This window comes from Stegodyphus dumicola, chromosome 7, assembly GCF_044657685.1.
Source record: "Stegodyphus dumicola isolate Sdum_Otavi_A_Nest chromosome 7, ASM4465768v1".
Classification (NCBI taxonomy): Eukaryota; Metazoa; Arthropoda; class Arachnida; order Araneae; family Eresidae; genus Stegodyphus; species Stegodyphus dumicola.
In genome coordinates, this window is record NC_140774.1 from 163,613,902 (window position 1) to 163,638,670 (window position 24,769).

The window sequence follows — 24,769 nt, forward strand, 5'->3', positions numbered from 1 at the left end:
TGTATTCATACTGTTTTTAAACTTTATTATTTATGTATTATACGTACCAGTGAGTATGGCCTTTATTTTTGGAGTGAAAATTGACTGTTGAGTATGACTTCATATAAAAATTTGACTGACTGTCGTCATTGGTCTGGAACCGTTTACTCTATAGCTTTATCTTATCTAGTTGCAGTATATTTCTGTTATTTCGTAAAGTTATCTTAATGGTGAAATGTTTGAGGATTCTGCTGCTTGTTAATGTAGCCTTATATTCAAATGTGCAGAATATTTGAATGCTTTTCGCTATGCTGAGCATGCTGTTATTTGAACTAAAAAACTACGTAAGTATGCTGTTATTTGAACATGAAAAAAGGAAAATGAAGTATTTTAAAATCTTAAATATATATATTTCGGATTACCCCCCTCGAAGTTTGATATCAGATACATACTTTACATTTTCGATCAGATCTATTTTACTTGTTTATAGAAAAGAGCACTGTTTTATATTAACTCGCCTTTTTCTTTAAAGTGTATTGGGCTGAGGAATCAAGTATGCCTTCAAGTTACTGAATCTGATGGTCTCTAAATGTAATTATTGTCTCAAATAAAAAGTATAACTGATCTCTGTCTGAATTGAGATGGATTGTTCAAGAGAATCACATTTTATAAAATTCGGTACTACTTAATTTAGCTTGATCTTGCAATGAAAATGGTTGTTCGCCATTTAATTTCCCAGTGACGTTTATTTGTTTATTTAGAAACACACTGGTTATATCCAAAGCTATATATATATATCCATATATATAGTAAATTTGTATTTGTGTTGAGTTTGCGGGGAATAACAAATGCAGTCATGATTACAATGCTTCCTTCTTTTTTTTTTTTTTTTTTTTTTTATGTTCTTAGAAGTTAGTGGTAGTGAATTTATGGATCGTAGTGCTCTTCAGGCATGTATAAAAAATTATGGTTGTGCTAATTGATAAACAACTGTAGAAATAGTTAGAATGCTGCTCATGTGCATGTATCTGGGAATCGAATAACTTTAGATTTACTGTATTCTCCCAGTAGGCGATCTACCTTACTTAACTGTGTAGTTACTACGTGGATCGATAGGTGGCGCCACTAAAATTGTTGTTTTTACACATTTTTCTCTTCCGCCATTTTATCGCACATTTAAAATGAAAGGTAGGGATTTTTTTTTTTTAAATTGGACTAAGTGGTTTAAGTATTTCAATGAATTTCTCGATAATAATGTAACTGAAAATGAGCCCCTAAATATTATGAATATAGATTATGTAAAAAATTTCGCGCATATAGTGAATGAAACAGGTAAGACAAAATGCTCCCGATTTTATACTGCGGTATTTAGTTGTTCCAGAACCTATTTACAAATAATTTGTTGAAAGAAGAGAGATAATGAATTTATTAGAGATAAAGTAAACACTTGCCGCTTAGGATAACAGTTATTTCACAGCATTTTGTGAAAGCTAATTCAGAAGTCAAACAACAAAAATCAGCGTTATATTTTCAAATTTTCACAGGACTAGTTTCGATGGTTTTACCAAACGTTTATCGCCAGCTGCAAAAGCGCAGGCATTTGTAGCGCATGTAAAAGCAAAATCGCTTTTACAAAATAGTCTGAAAAGAGGTGGCGCCATCTATTATAAACGTAATTAACTAACTGTGGATGTTTAGTGGTGAGGCAAGACACATTTATAAAAATATAAACTTTATGGTAATAAAGATATATCGACGAGAAAACGGAACTGCTGCCTCATCTCGCCACTCTGCTGCAGTTCTGAATAATTCTTTTCAGAACGGACAGTAGTACGTGTGTTGTTTCCGAAGCAACATAAATATTTTTTTTGTTGGTTATTTCTTTTCCATAGCAACTTCACATTACTAACAAAATTCGGTAGATCGCCAGTTGGGACAATACCGATTTATTTTATATGATATGAAATTATTTGAATTATAAAGCATTTGTATTTCGCTTTGTTTTGCATATAGTAACTTTTGTTTTTCGTGAATATGCTAAAAGTTTTATGTTACATAAATCTAAGATAAAGAATTATATATATAATGCCTTTTTATTTAAAAATGTCCGTGCATCTATTGCCTGTATTACATGAGCTTGAGAAATAGCGATGTTGAAAAATGACTGCCATTTATTTTAATCGGTTATGCTTTGAAAATAAAAGTAAAATTTCTCAATATTTTTTAAATCGCAAATTTCGTTTCCATCATGTAATTCATCCCATATTAAAAGAGTCTAATCTTTATGTACATTTAAACCAGAAGGTTACAAAATGTAGGGAATAAAAATTCTGCATAATTGTTCATTGTCAAAATTATATTTGTTAATATTTTTATGTAAAAAATAAATTATTGTTTTTAATTATTTTAATAGCTTCTGTGGATTTTTTCAATATAGCAGGTAATTCAATTGTTTATTCTGAAAAGTTTGGGATTGCTTGATAATCTGGTGCCTTAATTTTAAGTGTAGAATTAATAAGTTACAAGGCTAATATGCCTTCTGTATGTTATGTAGCATTTTTAGAGTTTAAAACTTTTGTCTGATGTCTTAATTTTTCCCTTTATTGTTTTTGTATTGTTTATCTTGTTATGCTAAAAAATAACAGCCATATGTTCTGAGATTTTTAAATGCCTATGCAATTTTGATGTTATTAAAATGTGGAAAATAATTGTATAATTTTTTTTTAAAGTATGTAAATGTAGAGAAAAATTATTACTTTGTTATACAATTGCAATTTAAAATGTAGTCATAGCATTGAAATAAAAAAGAAAAAAGAAAAAAAAAAAGTTGAGCAAAAAAAATTTGTACAAAAGACTCAAAATAGTAAAAAAGTTGAATATTTTAATTCATACAACTCCATTTCATAGGATCCACTCGTTGGAAGAACAGTTAAGAGAACTTGAAATCCGGAGTGAAGATCGTATTGAAACTGAACAGCAGAAATTCAAGGAGATTATGGTTTGTTCTATTATATTTTATCCGAATGCTATTATTTTAATCAGAGCCAGATTTAGACTTGAGAAGGCCCTAAGCTATTTGAGATATGGGGCCCTTTATAGGTCTGTTATAATATATTTTAATACTATTTATACTGTATTTTAATGTTTTTGGGGCCCCCCCAAGAAAGTGGGAGACCTAAGCTATAGCTCGTGTAGCTTATGTGTAAATCTGGCCCTGATTTTAATCCATAATTGCACCACTGGGGCTTGAAAAAAATCTGTTCTTACTTTCTGCATAATGCATGCTGACTGTGAGTTTTCTACATAACCATAAGAAGTACTCACGTAGAAACTTTTTGGGCTAAGATTTGAATCATATCCAATTATAATAATGTAAGCTTTTACCAGTGCTATGATTTTCAACGAAGGGGAATAAATGTATGTAGAAGAATTAGAATCATTTCTAAGACAACCATCCACAGTTCCAGGCAATAAGGCCTGCGGTGAAGGTTTGTCTTAGAGAGGTCAGATTCAATACTAGTATTTACTTTTGTTCTTATAAATGTTCATTTTCAGAGGTGGCCATCTTATGGTGGTTATCACCTTGAAAGTTTTACCGTATTTTGAATATGAAGATTGATTTAAAGTTAGTACTAATTTATAATTTGCTTCTACTTGCATGTTATTGCAACCACCTTAATAGAAGTTTCCCAATTTTCAGAAGTCACTTTACTCTGACAACCATGTGTATAACAATTCTCTAGGTAGCAATATCTATTGCAAGTTGCTGTCCGAAAATTCATCAAATTACCTTTTTCTTCTGTAAAAAATGCTAAACTGCACCAAGGCAGTTATGTGAATACATGAGTGCCAATTTGCTGTGATATAGTGGTGAAAATTGGAGGAGAAGGAGAAATCGAGGTGCTTGTAGCATGACGAATATAAATATTTTTAAAATTTGATACATGCCATAAAAATAATTTTTTTTTCACATACACTCCAAAATAATAAATGAATCCATCAAAATAGACTGCTTCTCAATTTGAATATATTAATCATTTGAAACTATAGAATATTCTCTCTGGAATGACAAGTATAATGTTTTATTTTTGTGCAAATTAGAATTATATGAGATAGGTCTACTTTTTATGGTTTATTTCTTGCTTCTTTTAAAAGTAGTATAATATTTCAAAAAATGTAGTTGACTGGCAGTCAAGATCGTGAGCTTATGATTCTGAGAGCTGACCGATGTATTAACATTAAGTGGCTTCATAATCTGCTTGCACATGCTTCCAAGCATTCATACTTCTACCTAAATAGCTTAGATTTAAGATAATTGTGACTGTATATGACTGTGTAATTGTGATTTCAAATTCATTCAAAATATTGCAAGAACTTTTTCATGGACCCAAAGTTTAACATTTAAAGTTAATTTTGCTTATATGAATCATGCGAATACTAAAATTCATTATAATCTATTGCCTGTAGTTATCAGAATGTGAAAGACAACTATGGAAACAGGTGAAAACTCATTAGTCATTCTGATGCAACCCGCATATGTTAGAACATTTTGTAGTTTTAAAAGATGTAGAATGTTCCTTCTAATGCTTCTGAATGTTAGATAAATAATTCCCAGAGGTGTTATTACATAAAATGTTTAGAGTCTCACTAGGCCATGTAGAATATGCCACTGTCTTTTCTTACATGCATGATTATTAGCCAAATAATCTAGTTCTGTTATAGTTCTTTCAAACCTGCTCTTGATGTCCAATAATTCAATCAAGAAGAGATGACAGTAGTATCATAAAAAAACCCATGAATTTCTTATACATAATAAATAGAATTTAAAACCTTATTTTTCAAGTATTTTTTTTAAATGCCATAAAACTGTTAAGGTTAACCTAGATGTTATTGCTACTTAATACTACAGTGCTTCATGTGTTTCAGAATAAATAATTTATTCTTCTTGCTTACACACACACACACAGTGAACAGAGCCAATAACACACATGTGTGTACTATGATACACACAGGTGGTACCATTATTATGTTAAAAAACAATAACTTATTCAGTTAAAAATTATTTGATAACAGTCTGAACTGTCTGTATTGAAAATGTTAGGAGAAATATCTTGAAGGTAAACCTAATAAAAATAAACTAAAAAATTATAGTTATCGTCTGTATGGTTTTATTTAATTGTTAAGTAACTTTTCATGGCATTTATAATTGAAAAACAGTTAATGTATTTTTTTTATATTGTAGTCTCGATGTGAACGAGAAAGTAAACTTGAAGCAGAGTATTATGCAAATAAGTAAGTTTTTTATATGAGATAGTAAAAAAAGTATATTGCTTTTATTAATTGTTTAAATTTCTTATGACATATGTAAAATAAAAGAAAATTTCTTACAGTTATTATAAAATAGTACATCTGGATGACTTACTACAAATTTAGCCAATTAGTTCATTTTTTTATGCAAATTATATTGCTTTCCTATCAAATTGCTCATCAATTTCACAAATAGTTGAATATATATTTGTGCCTGTTAAAATAATTCTGCAAGATAGCCTTTTTGTTCTTGATAAACCTGTGAAATGATGCTGCAATTTTTGCTGCATTTATGATGAATAATGTGCTAACTTGATTAATATATTACTGATGCCCTAATGTAACAGTAGTCAACTCTATAATTTTAAACTGAAAATTTTGAATGAAATTATTTGTTTTGATTGATTTATGAGACTGATAAATATATGCAATTTTCCTTTCCCAAAACACTGTCAATAGTGATATACATCACTAATGTAGAAAGGGGATTTGATCCCCTTTTTACCATATGCCAAAATGTCATTTCTCCACGTCTAAGATTTTTTGATTTCAGTGTTGCTGTTGTTCCTTCTGAAAGAACATAGTTAAAATCAGGTCTTTGCATTTGTCATGGCCTTTGGGTATTTCAAATTAAATCAAAGGGAGGTGGGGAAAAATTAAATTATGCCAACCTGTGTTTCAGTGGGTTCTTTGTGAGGGCCACTAGACTATCTGTGTCTTTAATCTAATCCATCAAGAAACATCAATTCAAATTATCTTTTGCACCAAGATATTTTAATGAATGAAATATACATTAATGTTAGTGATTACATTAGTTATATAAGGTATTCAGAATGTCTAAGTGAAATTTCAAATAATTGAGCATGATTACATTAAGTTTCAGCACAGGCTCTCACCTTACCACCTCATGCTGGAAAGATCTCCATTATGATACCACCTTCCATATCAACCTTAGGATCTTGTCTTCACGTAACACAACAGTTATTTCTTTCGAACAAATGGTGATTTGGAATGATGAGAAGATTTTAAATTCATCAAATAATCTAGCTTCCATTTTCCAGATTTTCTGTATCCGTAGTTGTTGATGTCTAAATCGATGTGTAAGACTCTCCTTTTTTTAAGTAAATTTAGAGCTTTCCTGTGGCAATGATTATTGACTATCTTAGTATTAAAAAGTATCCAGGAATCGAAGATTCTGGTTCTCTTAGGTCCGAGTATGTAAACATTTAAGATCAAGAATTAAATATAGTTTCCACTTCTATTACGACTGTCTCTTATTCACTGAATGTCAAGGATGACTTGCCTAAAATTTTCTTCAAAAGAGTTTTCAGAGACTGAGCCATATACTTCCAAGCTGCCTTCTTAATCATAAATTTCCATTTGACCCCTTGTTTAGAGAATTTGTCTTGAATTTTAATGTGCTTCATAACTTGGATCAATAAATCTAATTCTTTCTTCAGTCTTTTAAAAGTTTTGGCGTCCTCTGTATACATTAATTTGCACAAATCTCTTCTTCTAAATGTAAGCAAGATTTTTTCAGTTGGCAGGTCTGCCATGAATTAAAAATGCACTGCTCTAGTTACAGCACAAGTAAACAATAAAGCATACACCTTGGATAATTATTTCCCATTTTTGATGTACAGTGGGCTGAAATAATCTATCCCATTGTTTCAAAATGGAAAGGTTTCTCAGCATCTGTCTGGTGGAACGGGTCCGATATCTTGCACCACAGGTTTCATATGAAATATTTTAGACATTGCAATTGTACAGAACAGCTTTAATCCTAGGTTTAATTCTAAGGGAGTGAGTATATGATCTATTAATAACAGAAGTAATTAATGCTTCTGTTTTCATTGCCTGCACTTCAGGTGGGGTACATCCAAACAAGAATATTTTCATTTGTTCATTTTCTATAAAAGGAAGTTTTAGTTTTTTACAGATGTCCTCCATAATAGATGTTCGCTGCGGTCCTAAATCTAACAGTGCACAAATGCTGTGCTGTCGGCAATTTTTTGTGTTTATAATTTGAGTTCTGAATGTCTGAAGTAGACTAGAGTTATTTATTGATGCACAATTTGAAAAAGACAACTGCCTGTTGAATATGCTTCTTGCCTGATATGTTTGTTTCGCCATCATGTATAAAAGTATAATAATACCATTGCTTACAAATTTGAAAGCATAGTTTTGAATTGAAGTCTCTAGATGCCTTGTAAGACATGAAACAATTAAATAATTAAATTTATCAATTTCTTGTAGGCTTTCATTTTCATATACAAGTATCTCAAATCGTACTCAAAACCCCAGGCCAATTGTGCATATCTTTTCCAAAAAATGTTCCCAAGGCTAATTCTATGCAATTCAGTGATAGTTCCACATGATGTAGAATTAGTGCTATGTGACGTAGAATCTAAATATCTTTTTGAATGTAATTTCCAGACAATAATTTCATCTTTATACTGTTCTCTAGAAATCATATAGCTTTATCAGCTAAGATTAATTATTCTGTACTAATTAACTGCATTCTTCAGTTACACTTTTTTTTCCCTCATTGGCAATTTCCATTTCTAACTTATTTATTAGTTTTGTGACTAATACTGGTAAGGCAGCTCTTTATTTTTTACTTTTGCTAGATCCATTCTTGCCTAAAGTAAAATGTCTTAAATTTCAGTTCAAATTCAAAAAAGAGGCTTCATGTAATGGCATCGTTTAAAATTTTAGTATTTTAAAATTAAAGGTTAAAAAAAAACATAAAATATGCCTATCTGGTTTTTCATGGTTTCTTTGCAAGGTCCATTAGGCAATTTTATCTTTAATCTAATCTTTCAGCAAAGATAAGTCCAAATAATCAATATATCTTTTGCACAAAATAAATTTTAATGAATAAAACATGCATTAATGTTAATGATTATATTAGTTATATAAGGTATTAAAAACATCTAAGTGAAATTTCAAATAATCAAGCATGACACAGTGTGCAATTCTCTACCCTCCTTCTGTGGTCTTAAAGCCATCTGCTCCAAGAGTTCATAGTTTAGTGTATTATTCTATTGTAATGGCATCACAGATAAAGTGTTTTGAATCACAACATGGCCAAGCGGGGAGACGATAATGCTTCTCATTGCTTAGGTGCTTAAGCATCGTGACTTTTCTCAGCTATTTGCTGGTCTTGAGCCATCTTCCATGGTGGCTAATACTGTGAAAATGAATGAAGGGTCTCCTTCCGTTCTTCCTTTTGAGGAGACTTTTTGTTAGATGTGCTTCCGTGCTGCAGACATTATGTACACTGCATGGGGGGAGAAGACAGTTCTATATATCTCGTTCTGCTGGGCCGATTGACAAAATTCAAAATGTGTTTTTCATGTCTCGAAAGCACGATTTAGGATATATATTAGATTTTTATATAGCATTGTTCTAATATAGGTATTTTGCCAACTTTTTCTGAAATAACATACCAGTTTTTTTCTATATTTCAATTGTTCGACTCAAATTATGCCTAGATATTAAATTTTGTAAAATTTGATGCGACATTTACGGAGAAATTCAAAAATTTATCTTGGCACAATTTTTTCAGTTTACGCCAAGAATAATTCACTTGGCAGACTTATTAATATATAGCAACCAATTTTCCCTTCTCTTCCACTATGTTTGAACCAGAAAAAGGGCACCTACCTTTTTACATTGTCCATGAGCGGGAAAAAAAGTCACATCATTCTAACTTTCAAATAATTGTAGCAAAGTGTCTAAACCATATTTGATGTTTTATCGTTTTAAAAAAATATGCCAAATTTCAAAACATGCTAATATATAAATTCACGTATATCTTTGGAAATTTTGAATACAAAACTGTAATTTTTTGCAGGTATGCTTAGAAATACATCTACTTTAAGATGGGGTAAATTTTATTTGGAATGAATCTCAATTTCGAAATGTGAAAGAAAGAATCAAATACGTTTAATAATAATAAAAAAAAAAGAAATTAATAAATATATACCAAACTCAATTAATATTGAGAAGCTAATTTTTTAAAAACTACTCATGGGATTTTTAGAAAACTTGGTAGTTTGGCATAATTTGAGACGTAGTATCAAAATATGGAAAAAAATGGTATGTTATTTCAGAAAAAGTTCGATTTTGTGTCAAAATACCTGTATTAGAACAATGCTATATATAAATCTAATACAAGTCCTAAGTCGCCCTTTCGAGACATGAAAAATGCAAGTTGAATTTCGTCAACTGGCCCAGTAGAGCGGGAGATATAGAACGATACACCTTCCCCCCCCAACAGTGTACATACCATAGATATTGCATACCACCGTACAACTCAGGGAAGCATTTAGGTGATGCATAAGTGCTAATAATACAGAAGATTCTAAATAATGTAGAAAGTTAAAAATGCATTTGTATTTTATAAAGACATTTGTAAATTTAAGATTTAATCTATATTAATCAATGTTGTTATGACTTGGCTTGGTTATCAGAAGAAATTGATGAATTTTATCTTGGCAAGGAGGCAGGATTGCACTGTCATTGGCATGGGCTTTAAGTGCTTTATAAGTAATAGGAAAACTTGACCCAACTCCATTCCAGTTTTTGAAGGAATCTCAGTCCAAGGATCTCCCTTTCCTCTTTCCATACCATGAAATCATTTGAGAAAATTTTCAACTTGCAATGTATTTTAAGTATCCCTATTCCACAAAGATATTTAAACATTTAAAAACTTCCAAGCTATCTTTGGGATTTGAACACCAGCCAAATGGAATACCAGCTAGTAATGCTAACCGCTATACTTATCAGGATGGCATTTTATAAATATAAATAATCATTTCTGTGATATTGTTGCTCTTGCATAATGACTTCATTTAGTGGCTAAAAATGTATTTTCAAGTAATGTGCCATAATTAGTTTTTGCCTTAGAATCTTTTGTTACAATTTTAGTCGGAGGAGGCAAAAAATTTCTCCTCGTGGAATGACAGTGCTTTATATGTTTAATTATTTTGACTTTTAAACTTTCTCTATGAGATTACAATAAAAAATAGAATGTGCAGGAGTGGAGTTTTGCTAAAATTATCTAACTACATGACAATCTTTGGGAGTGGAAGGACTTATAGTTTAACAAATTCTTGAAATTTAAGTTTCTTCCTTTCTTTTCCCCATTCATAAATTTTGAAGATGGAAAATCTTCAGATCTGCTACTTTTTAATCTTCCATTAATAAACATTAGAAATAAGAAAAACACTGCAATCCTGTCATCACACTCATGTTTTCAATAGATCAAGTAAATACAGTATTTTATTAAAAGAATTTTCTGAAAAATAGCAATTGTTCTGTGTTTTCTAATTGAATAAATTTGAAAATAAAAATAATACTGGTGTTAGAGGCATATAAATTTATAAAATCCAGGAGTTACATTCTAAAAGGTTTGACAGTCATTCTGAATTAAATACATTGCTTTTCTTTTAAATTAAGAGAAATTCAGCATTACTTTTAATATCTCTTTTTAATCTTGTCTTTCTTATAGATTAATTATAATTATTTTACAGATTAGCATCATTACAAACTGATCACATGCAACTGACTGAGGAATGTTTGAAATTAAAGGATGTAATCGAAAGATTGAAACAAGTAAGTTTTTTTAAATGGCATGTCATAAGTACTGGAATTTTTGGTATTCATGTACCTGACATGTTAGGTTGCATATTTTGCATAAAAGGATATTATTATTATTATTATTTTCTGGGGAAGGCAGCTAGGCTATTTTTCCAAATCTTAATCAAATTAAGGTTGGTGTTTCAATCTACAACTGCACTTTTAAATAGAAAATATTTCCTATAGAAAGAAAAGAAAAGGTTTTTCCTAAGATCATGGAAATGCTATGGCTAATCATAAAATAAATCATAAAATAATGATAGTAATGATGCAACCTTAGTAGTAATTGCATCTGAAATAAGTATTCAGTAAATGTGTGGCAGTCACTGAAACTTTAAACAAGAAAGTGAGTAATTATAATTGTTAAACCTACGTACTCTTTGTTGCAAAAGAATATATATGCACCCAGAAAAAATTGTGCCATAATTACAAAATGAAGCATTCAAATGTGGTTTGGCGAGTTAGTAAATGATTAAACTTGCAGCACCAGTCAGCATTGTAGAATGTAAAAAACCAAGTACAGCGAGTGACAAGCATTTACAAATGTGCTGGTGGCTTGGATTCACAACATTCCAACTAAAGGTGCCTTTCAGATGTACTCGGCAGAATTGTGAGCAGTTGCCAGACTTTGACAGGAATCACATTGTTGGGCTAAAAGAGGCCAAGTGGTCGAATAGGCAGATCGGCCAGCATATTGGTCAAAGTGATATGGTTGTTGTTGGAACCAGTGGCTCAGCAAAGGCATAGTCAATCGCTGTAGTTACTCGGGGCATCCCAGGGCCACTAATGCATGAGTTGATTGCACACTTGGAAGAGCTGCCACATCTGCACCAACAGTTATGCTATCATCAATTCAACACCATTTGCAGGGATCCAGGGATACGATTCACTGAACACAGATGTTCAGTGAAATGTTCACTTCCTCAACCGTATCACAATGAATGCAGTCTGTAGCACAACACTCAGTATCTGCATGAACAATTCAACATTGTTTACCTTCGTGCAAGCCACAGCAACTTTTGCAGTGCAGAAGATATGTGATTATCAGCAATTTTCCCTATTCTTAACAGTCCCCACCATGCACTTTATTTCCATGTTCTGGTCCTTTCATTGTTTCTCACTTTACATAGTTAATTCGTGGAGAGCATAGCATTAAGCTCTAGTGTTTTTTTCTCCCCAATTGACGGGATCCAACGGGCTGAAACCCTGTGTGCTAGCTGTTCTGTTAATTGCAAAAAGAAAGAAAGTATAATGCATGAGACTTTGTCCCACCAGCGGTTCATTGCTTTGCTTGCCATTAAGCCACAAGAATTTACTTTTGCAGTCGTGCACTTACTGGAGAACATAGACATCCAAACTGCATGGATTGTTTTTGGGTGAATCAAACTTCTGTTTGCAGTACCACGAGGGTTGGATTAGAGTTTGTATACATCGTGAAGTGAAACTGCTTGACTTGGGTTTTGCCTCATGATTCACCCAACGTTATGGTGTTGGATGGTATTGGAACCTACTCACGCATCCCCTGGTATGCATTATCGGTACAATTAGGTACAGTTGAGACTATATCTCTGAAGTTTTGCAGCCTGTTCTCCTCCCTTATCTTTAAGGCTTCCCTGTAGCTAGGCTACATTTCAACAGGGCAATGTGCGATCATACATTGCACGTAATGTTCAAACTTTTTTTTTAGCCCACCATATTGCACTGTTATCCTGGCCTGCTTGTTCTCCAGATCTGTTGCCCATTGAACATGCCTGCCTGTTCAGTGATTAGCGATCACCTAACTGGCATGCTGTACCTGCTGGAACATCATATGAACTTTGGCTAGGCAGCATGGGCTGCCATTCCCCAGCAACACATCCCAAAGTCTCTTTCACTCATTGCTGTGGCGTGTAGCAGCAGTTATTGACAAACATGGAGGCAACACTCATTACTGATTTTCTTTCCTTTTCACCTCAAAGGAGGCTGTATTTCAAATCAATTCACGCTAATACTACAGTACAAAGTCCATAATCCGGACGTCCATTATCCGGAATTATCTATAATCCAGACCTCAAAGCCACAAACTTTTTTTTGTATGCTTTATGCATGTGCGTCTAATGTATAATGAACGGTATAAGCTAGACTAAAATTATCTTTACTGATTCTAAGGCTTTTCAGTTAATGTTGCAGATTGCACTGTTCCTTAATCCTCTAATTGGATCCGGCTTATTATTTTTTGCAGACTGTTAGAGCAATTTTATAAAATATAAGCTTAAACTTTCGAATATGTCAAAAAGAGTTTCCAATTCTGGAGCTGCCAAAGGATCTACACAGCGAAAGCATGTTTTGATGTCCATCAAACAAAAAGTGGAATTGTTGCAAAAAAATGGATAAAGGCATATCTGTCTCAAAATTACGTGAGGAGTATGACATTAGAAAGTCATGCTCCGCGAATTTGAAGGTTTTTTGACATTGCAAACTAAAGGTGAAATTTTCTAGTTAATGGGATTTTGTAAAGAAATGTGGAGAAGCAGTAATAAATGAAGATGATAAGTTTTTCATTGTGACGACAATGCCCCAATCATCAATCAATTAATGGACGGCAAAATATGTAGTATGGTTACAGATCTAGAAAATACCTCTTCTGATAGTGAAGAAAGTGACAGAGAGATTATTGAAAACAAAATAAATTCGATTGACAAGTTAATCGGTATTCTCGACACACAGGACTTGAACAGTGGAACTTTGTAATTGAACAAGAAAATATGTCTGTTTATAGAATTAAAGAGAAATTATTAGCACAAAAAAACGAAGCAACTTAAACAACTTACATTGAAAGAAATGTTTAATAAAGTAAACAAATAAATATTAACCTTTTTTTTTTTTTTGTAAATTTTGATACCCTTTAGATCATAATTGTTCTTTATTTCATAAATTACGGCTTCATATTTTTAATTGTATAATTTCTGCCAGCCATCTTACCAGATTTAAATTGATGATCTACAATCCGGAAAAAACCCTAATCCGGAATCTCTGAAGTACCGATGAATCCGGATTACGGACTTTGTACTGTATGTGTAATCTCTGAAATAATTTAGTTTTGGTATCTCTTATCCTTCATCATGTTGTATAGCAGCATATAATGTTAAATAAATATATCTTCCTAAGACACTACAAAATATGCAAAATTATTGATTGAATTAGAATTCTTAAAATAATTGTCAGCATTTACTTGTAATTACCAATGTTAAGTAGATAAAGCCATAGAAATACAAAAATAAAAATCTTTGAAACGTGTACGAAATCTGAAGTGTACTTCATTTTGTATGAATAGTGGTGATTATAAAAATTCTTGAATGTAAATTCTTTGTTTCTTGAAATGCCATTTTATGCAAGTAGTAACTCACTGTGTAATGAATGCAATTTCAAAATTTGAAAAGATGTCCCGTAAATAGTTTTGAAAAACAAAATTGCACATTTTTATGCATAATCCCAAACCTTTGATTTTTACTTTTTAATGAATCTCATCAGATTTTTGTTATTCATTTTTCTTTGGTTTATTTCTGTGATTAATCTAGTAATACTTTGTTCTTAAAGGAAAAACAAGAACTTCAAAATCAGTTAAATGAGTGTACAACAGAGCTGATGAATTTACGAGAAGATAACCTTCGATTACAAGAAGGCATACGCAGAGAGCGTGAAGAATTTGCCACAGAGCGAGAAAATAATAACAAAGCAAGTATCCATTGTATTTTTAAATTTTATGCATAATTTAAATTCATGTGATATGAAATGGTATTCCTTAGTTGATTCTCTTATTGTTTTATGTTCCATAAAATTTTGAAGTAATAATAATATATTAGAAAAATTAGAAGACTGAGATTAGAAGTCCAGTTTGTAAATTTTTATTTAATTTTTTCTGTATTTAGATGTACCTGGTAAAGAGCATCCCAGAAAGAAATAAAACAAATTTCAGTTTTCTTGAAATTACCATTATAATTCATATATAATTAAAACTTACTTCAAAATATTATTCAAGTATAGTAGAACATCTTTTAACAGGGCTTCTCTAGACTGAGGTCTGTGTTATCTGAGTCAGCAATGAATGTAAAGAAATCTTTGGAAAAATGTAGTAATATTAGAAAGGATACAGTGAAACATTTACAATTCTCTCAAGATTTTTGTCCTTTTATGTAGGTGTTAAGTCCTTTAATGGCCTTTATGCTGCAGATTACAGTAAAACATTTGGTTTATACGTGTTAAAGATGAAAGCAATGTTAACTGACAATCAATTTGTAAACATGTTTCAAAGGAGAAATGGTTGACATACTTGTATGAATAAATGTAAAAAAACTATAAATAAAGTTTCTAAATTTTTAGTCACAAAGAAATGATTCATGGTTTAAATCCAGAGAGCAATAAATATTGCAGTGATGTTGATGAAATAGAAATGAATTAGCAATATTGAAATCTTTGTTTGATTAATTTTAACTATAGCAAAGCATATGAGAGTTATATATCTAAATAGAAGGATGGAATTTGTAAAGGGGAATAATTTTTTTTTTTTCTAAGGAAACTACCTCATATTCTTGTTAAATATGTGAAAAAACTATGAAAACTTTTATACAACCAACCCATTTTCTGAGGCTAACTGCTAATGTTCAACAGTTTTACCACTCGATCACTTAGTGGGCACTGAATCCTTGACAGAGAATTGTCAGTGAATGACAGAGGACTATCACAGAAATGTCTAATAGACTTTATCAAGAAAACATTGTGTCTCTTATATAATATACTCTCATTAAATTTGCATGCAATAAATTTGACAAAATTTCACAAATTACTTAAGTTTTTATGTAATTTGTTTAATTTCAATTTTTATAAAAATTTGTGTTGTAAAATAAAATCTTGTGTAGGTTATTTATTTAATCAAAGGAAATGAATTTTATTTCCTAATAAAAGCATTTGTTAAAAGTGTTAATTGTAACAGTGTCCTTATTTTTAGAATATAAACAGTTTCAAAAAACCTTGTCAAAGGGAAATCAGCATGATTTAAAATTTATTCTCTGTTGAGTTTTTGAATGTCCAGGGTCATTGTGTTCACAGTTATTTTGGAAAGACAAATTTCTGCTGTAGTTCTTTTTCAATGTGTTTATTTAAATTGCTGAATAAAATCCTTTCTTGCCTATCTTTCAAAAGATTTGCTGTGGCTCACTTCATGCTTTTTTTTAGTTAACTCGAGTAGTCAAAAGTAAATTCCTTTTAACATTAAATTTAATTGTAATGTGTTAATTGTAATTGTGTCCTTATTTTTAGAATTTCATATAAACAGTTTTAAAAAATAATAAAAAAAAAAAACTTGTCAAAAGGGAAATCAGCATGAATTAAAATTTATTCTCTGTTAACTGATTTTTCAAATGTCCAGAGTCATTGTGTTCCCAGTTATTTTGGGTAAACAAATTTCTTCTGTAGTTCTTTTTCAATGTGTTTTTCAATAGCTTCCTCTTTTTCTATTCGTGTATCTCTAGCTACTGCAAGATTGCTCTAATTTCAGAGCATTATTCAATTTGTACAAAATCAACTTCTAGTTGTTCAAATAGTTGATGACATCTTTCTGTTATTCAGTAGTTGGAAACATTGTCATTTGATGATTATGTTTGATGAAAGGGATCAACATTTCATGCTCTGATTTATTTAATTTCCTGAAAAAGAACTGGTTTAAAAACATTGTGAGTGGCATATCAAGTATTACCATTACTTATCATACGTTTTAATTAATACCTGAAATGCATAGGGACAGTGGCATAGCTAGAACTTGGGAGAGTGTCTGAGTTTGCCACCTAGGGGTCCCTGAATTTGCCACTCCTTTTGATATACAAACAAACTATAAAAAAATGTTTTTGTTCGCAAAATCATCAGTGATATTGTAGGGGTGTATTTGATTGCTCTTGCTATTATGTAGATACGGTAAAATTCCAGAAATCAGCAAAGCTTGGGACCAGAGGTTGTGCGGATTTTAGGATTTTGCGGATTTCAGGACAGAAAAGATAAATCATAATATACAGACTATAAAAGTGCAAAATAAATAAGGCATATTAGATATATTTAATTAAATTATTATATACATTATTGCAATAACTTATTATATGCATTAAATTATTATTACATAAATAAAATGATTATATTATTCATTGTATTATATATATATATACAGCATTGAGCTTTGCCAATTTTGCCTCATGCAAAGATTTCCGGTTTCGGATTCCAGTGTTAGAATCACTGTTGCTATAAAATTTCAACAGCTTTTCTTTATTTTTCCGTATATCATACACAATCGTATCGCAATTCCATACAATTCTGCTATAAACCGAGGAGTAGCACGTGTCTCCATCTTTTGCAAAATTTGCACTTTTTGCATTACCGTCAATGCCACGTGTTTACGTTTTTCAATGTTGCAAGCAGTAAACTCAGAAATGCATTTCTAATCTACAATTGTATTAGAAAGGGCTGAAATTTAAAACAGTCTTAATTTATCCACAAAATATCCAGATTAAAAAAAAGGCAGCACTAAATAATCTCGTGAAATAACAAAGCTCAGAAAATACAACAACATGAATCGTGAACTTGAAAGAAGAGTTGAGTGAATCGTCTTCTTTCTTACCTTGACGGCAGATTAGAGGAGAAAAAACTTTTATCATGATGTCAATAATTTGGTATTTCTGTTATGGCTCATTATTATTCAGTAATTAGGACGTTATTATTCGGTAAGTGTTTTTTCTTCGACATTTTGTACTCAATGTTGCGATTTCCGGAACCTATAAACTGAATGTATATATTTTGAGAGGCAACGTGGATTTCAGGTTGGCGGATTTTTGGTATTTGACTGTATCAAAGAAAGATCTTTTCAATGTAAAATATACGTTTGTAGGTTTGAATATGTCTTAAATAATTTTTATTTAGAAAACACTTCTCACAAGTAGCAACATTTACAGCAATGGAGAGAAAAGTTCGCACTAGTATAACAATTTTTGGAACTATGTTCTGGAGATTGTATTTTAGAATAAACAGCAAAAATTCAAAAGGACCACATTTCCACATTTCTGTTTCAATATTCCTAGACTAAATTATTTCTTTCTTAATGAGGAATTCTTAATTATGAATGTCATTGTAATCAGAATTTAATTGGTATTCGTAATTTGCATTCAAGCATTTCAATGGAATAAAAAAAAGTATAACAGAAGCATGTAATTTAGAATCTCTATATTCTTCATCTGCCTTGACGATCCACTTGACTAAGCATTATAAAATGTTTCACGCAAAAAATACCACCGCTAAAAATGTGCCACCTGTGGCAGACTGCCTCCCGCTAGCTACGCCACACTACATAGAGGAGACAGAGTAAGGAAACTTTGATCGTAAGTAATTAGTGTTACCACTGAAATTAGGATCAGACATAAAATATGATTCTTCATTTAAAGAGTTTCTGCATACATATAAATAAAATCAACTGCTTATAACTTTTAAGGAAGTTTTATTTTGATCGAATTTATTGATCTTGTTTATATTCTGTCGCCATAGTTTAAAATCAGATCTTCGTTAATTCAATGAACATTTGATTTGATCTTTTTTTTTACTTCTTACGTGCTCCGCTCTTAGGCACTGTACGGAAAGGGAGGGCAGCCCTGTGGAGGTCTTTTTCAGGGAAACTGGCTTGTATCCATATTACACATGGGGAGAACAATGAAAACATCCATGCAGTCAGCCCGCATAATTAAGTTTTGAGCGCTGGAAAGGATTTATTTTCATGATTTGTTTCCTTTTTTTTATCAAAATTTTGACTGAGAGTAAATTATCTAGTCTCTTCATATTGTTTCAAAGCTATTGTCTTAATTTTTTTTTCCATTTAAACACAGCACTTTTGCTTCTTTTTGTATCTCAATCATAAAATTGTATTATTTAACAGATTTTATTAAAAGAGTTGCCATTTTATAAGCAATTCTAATATTTGCCTGAAACTGATATTATTTTGAAAGAAATGAATTGCCATTATTATGCCTACTTAAAAATCTTTCTATTTATTTTACTACAGATCACATACATCTATATTTATAAATGTATTTGTCTAATTTTTATCTGGGACATATTTTGTTTTCAGAAGACTAAAAAGTCATGTATATATCTTTCCCATAATTTAAGAAGAATTTTATTTTGGAACTCCATTTAGAATATACCCTGAAGCATTTATTAATGATTTAAAATGTTGCAGAATTTAAATTCCTAACATTTTAATGATTTTACTAATTTAAAAATTTACTTTATGAAAAAAAAACTTATTTTTTATAGAAGTTAAATTAGTAAAAATAATGCAAATCTCATTGTGTTAAAACTGTTGTACAAAATGGGCTAAAATCTTAATTATTTAAGAATTCTGTAACTTAAAATACTACTGAAGAACTTTTGGTAGCAGTAAAGCTGATGGCAGCACAATTCTTGAGATATATTAACTTCAATTTTTGCAAGTAGATGTTTCAGTTCTTTTCCTGGGTTTGTTGATTGACATAATGAATAAATTTTGTAGGTTAGATTAATGACTTTTGATCTGTAATTTTTGTTTGTTTGTTGATGCTGTTAGATGGCAGATTCATTACAGTCTTTAAAAAGATTAATATTATTGTCGTTTTGTAGGTTAGATTTATGGTCCTTTTGATGTGCAATTTCTGTTTGTTTCTTGATGCTGTTAGAGGGCAGATTCTTAACATGCCATAAAAAAAACTGAATATTATTATCAGTTCAAATTCTTTTTAGATGACATACGTACATGCATAGTATTAAAAATAATGTAATGAAAATCATATTAGATTAAGTTAGTGTTTCAATTCATTCATTAATTTTATTTTATATTCCTAAAGTATTCATTCCATAAAATAATTTGTTTTGTTTATTTCATTACAATACATTTTTTGTTTCTTAGATAAGCAGAAAAAAGTAATAGAGTGTTACAAAGTAATAAATTATACTATAACAAAGCTAAATAACAAAGCAGAACAAAGTAATAAATTATATTATTACTCATATTTGTTGACCATAGTATATGATTTATGATAGAATTAAAATAACTAATTTGTAATCCTTTCTTATAGCTTAATTTGAGCATTGATTGGATATCTGAGAAAGTATATTTTATTTATTCCTTACATTTTCCCTCTCTTGTAGTTATTAGAAGAATTGACCAGAGAATTGGAGAAGCATTCAGATATGAGTAGTGAACCTCGTTTACGCAGTCCGAGCCTCCTTGAACTCCCTGCTCAGTATCGAGAATTACAGCAAGAGCTTCGAAAAGTGAAAGATGTAAGTGAACTAACTATTTAAAAATTTTATGTCAGTCATGTTTTAAATAATTGTACATTCTGTAAATGTACCATTAGCATCGGAATAGCCATAATGATGGAGGAGAGTGAAATTTATTGTTTTGCATAGATAAATCTCTTAAGAATTCTGTCTGGAAAACAGACTTGTCTGTCTTGCTAAATGGACAGCAATAAAAGTCTAATTGACTCTTTCAAATTCTTGTATAATAATTTTTTTTAAGTTCTAGAATATTAGGCGTGCTAGCTAAAGTTGCTAGCTATCTTTATTTAGTTATCTGCTTCATTTTTTACCCCTAATGAAAAAAAGTTAAAATAAATTCTATACAACAAATTAAATTCCATAAAAAAATACATGTAAACTACAAACTATGTTTATAGAGCGTATTTGTACTAATTATTATTTTTTTAATGATAGCATTTGCAGTTCATCTTTAAAAGTTTGATTTTTGATGTGTTTAATTACTAAATCACATGTAAATGTGTGTTAAAGGTTTAAGCATCAGAAAAATTCAACTTTACATTCTTATTCAGTCTAAGGTAGAATTTTCCAAATATTTAGATTTTGTAGTGGTATGCCCCCATTTCTCATGTGTCAGGAATGTTGATAGCAAGGTAGCAGTAACAAATCCAACTGAATGTAGCTAGATAAGTTTTCTAATGAATATTTGATTCACAAATGTTGAATCATTTTCATTGTTAATTTATGATTTATAGGTGTTTAATGACTAGTAATCTGCTTATTTTTTAAGTCAACAAAAAGCTATTTTAACTGTTGTTAAAATTTTCCATATCCTTGATTTCTTTTACTGAAATTTCATGTATTTAATGTGTAGTCTGTTATACTCGCATTATTCTAAACTTTTCATGAGTATTATATTAGCGTTATTCCTGTTAATTACAGATAATTTATTTTATGTCAATGAAAGAAGACATGTGCCTGCATAACCCTGTTTGTTTAAACCTCATTGTTTCAGAACCTCATTGTTTCAGTTAATTTTTATCTCCACAACTACACTAAATATTTAACTAAACTTCTGTAACACAGGTAAAAACTTAACAAAACTGTTTATGAGATTACTCCTTGTAGTTGCTATCTTAAAATTAACAAACGGCCACTACTTTGTGCTTTCAAGGTATTTAAAGTAGTAATATACAAATTTAACTTTCATCTTTCAAGTTCTTCCAGTAATAAAGTTTTAAGTTCTTCCAGTAATAGTTTACATGCTAATAGGTACAATGTTCACCCATCATTCTACAAGTTAGCGAAGCAGACAGCTTTCCTTCTTAGTCTCGCAAAGTATACCAGGTAGTTGCCACATTACTTTCTCTAAATTTCACTTTTGCTTGCTGTTAAACTAATCTGCATTTTGGTGAAGGCTGCAATGGAAGAAACAGAAAACAATTAACACAAAAATAGCATGATAGTTAAAATAAATCTTATACCTTTTAATTTTTAATCAAATGCAAAAAAAAAAAAAAAAAAAATGGTTAGAAGGATAATTTGAAGGCAAGATTGACTAAAAATTAGACTTCTTATATATGTATATATATATATATATTACTGATTTGTGAAAAAATACTTCTTTAAAAAAAACTGGTAGTGCTCTTCCAGCTAACACATGAATTATAAGAAACCTGAAAAGCCAAATTCTTATAATAGTTTACAACATCTACAATGTAAATGTAACTTTTCTATGCTCTGGAAAACTAAAATTTTATGTCTTTTATTGTGATGTTCATGTAATTACAATTGAATTGAAATAACTGAAGATATATGCTTACAATAACTTGAGATATGTCTGTGAATTTATTTGGTATTTTAAGAAAAAAATTACAGCAAAATTGCCATTAATATTTTATCAACTGAAAAATGTGATACAGACAAATTTCAAGGCCATTTTAATATCAATAATGTGTAATTTAATTCTGCTAAAGTTTGTTCAATTTTTTCCGCTTTTCTTGTATTCAGGAAAATAAACTCATACTTGAAACAAATGAAGAATTAAGTGCACAGCTATTGGCTAGCAGTCTACAAGAAGGACGATCATTAGTAAATCAAGGCACTGCTATTTCTCTAGCTGATGAATTTGAAACTCTAACCAAAGATGAGGTATGTAACTTTTATGAAATTCATATTTAAAGTCATTATAAGGTCAATGTTATATATATATATATATATGTTACCGTGAAAGACCGAAATTGGAGAATGTCACTTTCACCGGAGAATGTCAACATTCACCAAATACGTCGGTGAAAGATCGAATATTGCATTACATTCGGACCCTCACCGGTGTATGTCGACAATCACAGATATGCTCTGGTGTAGGTCGAAAAGAGAGGAGTATATGTACACGCTTTGTCATTGCAAAAGGAAGTGTTCCACAAAAAAAATGCAGTTGTAAAAGCAAGGGCCTCTTGTGCAATTCAAAGTGTCATAATAGTTTAAGTTGTTGCAATAAATAAGATTTGAATCACATAATTTAGAAAGTTTTTAACTTCTATTATTTTCCTTTCTCATTTTGAATGTACTGTGTGTTTTAAGTTCTTATGTTCTTAAGTTCTTATTTTAAGTCACAAGTGCATTTTTCGCGACTGAATTACGGAGAAGAAAATATAATACTATTCTTATATACTCAACATTCACCATGTATGGTGAATGTCGACATTTACCGGTGTAAGTCAGAAATAAGTGTATTTGGAAAATATTTCCGACATACACCAAGCGACTATGTAAATGTTGACAGTCACCGGTGAAAGTCGACATTCTCCAGATTTCGGTGTTTACCGTAACATATATATATATTGGTGTGTGCAGTGCTTAAATTGTGCCGTTCTCAATTTTTAAGACAAATTACAATTCTAGCAGGAACACACCGGAGCCCTAAATAAAATGAGCTCTGGTACTTCTTTTTATAAAACTGAGCCACAATTTAAAAAAAAAAAAAAAAAAAAAAATTAGATTTCCTTATGTTTTAGTTTAACAATAAGCAGACCTTGCAATACTCTATTTCCCTAGAAATACGAACTCATGATAACATCAGTCGTTCAAGTAAACGTCCCTCATTCACATATGGAAACCTTTCCCTTTAAAAAGGGCAATAAATTTGGGGGCATTTGTTTAGGAACGCGTAAAATGCCATCATATCTAGTCTATTGTTATCGATGGTTACAGTTAGTTATCCTTGCAGAAAGGAAAATTTGTGTTCTTAAATGTGCGTTAAGTGACAGCAAGTACAATAAGAGTGAAATACTGAGATAAACTGCTCAAGCACGTCCTATACATCATCTTCCCACTGTATCCACTAATGTAACCAAATACGGGAGGCAGGCAAAATGTGTAACCATCATCTTTACATTCAATCCTTAGGCGTCAGATTCAGGACTCATTTTACCCCCGACATGCATCCACTTGATGGCTACAATTATATCAGCAGAGAGCAGCGGTCAAAGAGAATGTTCGCTGTCACCAAGATTCCCCTCATTTTATGTTTCCACCCTCTCACACCATCACGCCCTCATTCTGTTTTGCTCTGTTTTTAGCATTATCTTAATTTTCATCTGGTATACTTTAAGTATATTTAATTTTTTTCAATGATAAAAAAACCTTTTCCCCTACGATCAGAGTTTAAATTGGCCCGGAACAGAGCTCTGGTACTTCTTAGTTTTTGTAATAGATCATAATTTTAGCCAGAGCACACCAGAGCCCTAAATAAGAAGGCTGTGGCACTTCTTTTGTGTAATTTAGCAATAAAATTATATTAAAAATCCCTTATTAAATGTTAATTTATCTCTTTACATTTAATTTAATTTTAATTATTTAATTATTTCAATAGATAACAATTAATTAACTATTTAATTTTAAAATTATTGAGTTTAATAGTTAATTATTTATTTACTCTTGTTCGTCTTTGCTGATGGTCTTCCATAGGACTCTGGCACTTTTAATTTTAGAAATTAAGCCCTGGGTATGTGTGTGTAATGTATCCAATAATCCCCCGAGTTACATAAGTGATGCACTCTGTGAATATCAAGTTGAATTTATAGATTGTTTAAATGTATGCTATGTTTAAATGAAATTGCAATGTTTATATTATATGTAATGCTATTTACACAGTATTATTTTATATATGAAATATCATACTGCAATATTTGCTCTGATATAAATTATATAAAAGTGTAATATGTATATATATATATATATATATATAATTGTATGAAATATTGATTATATTATCTCCTAATATAAATTTAGTAGAAGTATCAAAAAAAAAGAGTGAACCCATACTTTAAGATCATACAACATATATATATATTCTTCTCCTTAAAAAGTTTATATTCTTCATGCTAGTAGGTATCTCCTTAAAATTTTGTAATTTTTGACTAATAGCTTTTTAGCTATTTATGTTAATTATACATTTGCCTAAATAAGCTTTCTTGTATAGTTTTTTTCTTGCTTAATAGTAAGTTTTACATTTACAATTTTAAATTTC

At 30.6% G+C, this 24,769-nt stretch overlaps 1 protein-coding gene across 2 annotated transcripts in view; it reads left to right on the top strand.

Moving 5' to 3' along the window:
• Positions 1-24,769, top strand: part of LOC118191855 (rab11 family-interacting protein 4A-like) — a 207,380-nt gene that overhangs the window by 177,979 nt on the left and 4,632 nt on the right. For both annotated transcript variants that reach the window (XM_085821012.1, XM_085821013.1), the window contains 6 exons: positions 2,887-2,977; positions 5,222-5,271; positions 10,827-10,908; positions 14,509-14,646; positions 20,125-20,259; positions 22,249-22,389. In XM_085821012.1, coding sequence (XP_085677138.1) covers positions 2,887-2,977; positions 5,222-5,271; positions 10,827-10,908; positions 14,509-14,646; positions 20,125-20,259; positions 22,249-22,389 — 637 coding nt within the window. The remainder of the gene's footprint in view (positions 1-2,886; positions 2,978-5,221; positions 5,272-10,826; positions 10,909-14,508; positions 14,647-20,124; positions 20,260-22,248; positions 22,390-24,769) is intronic.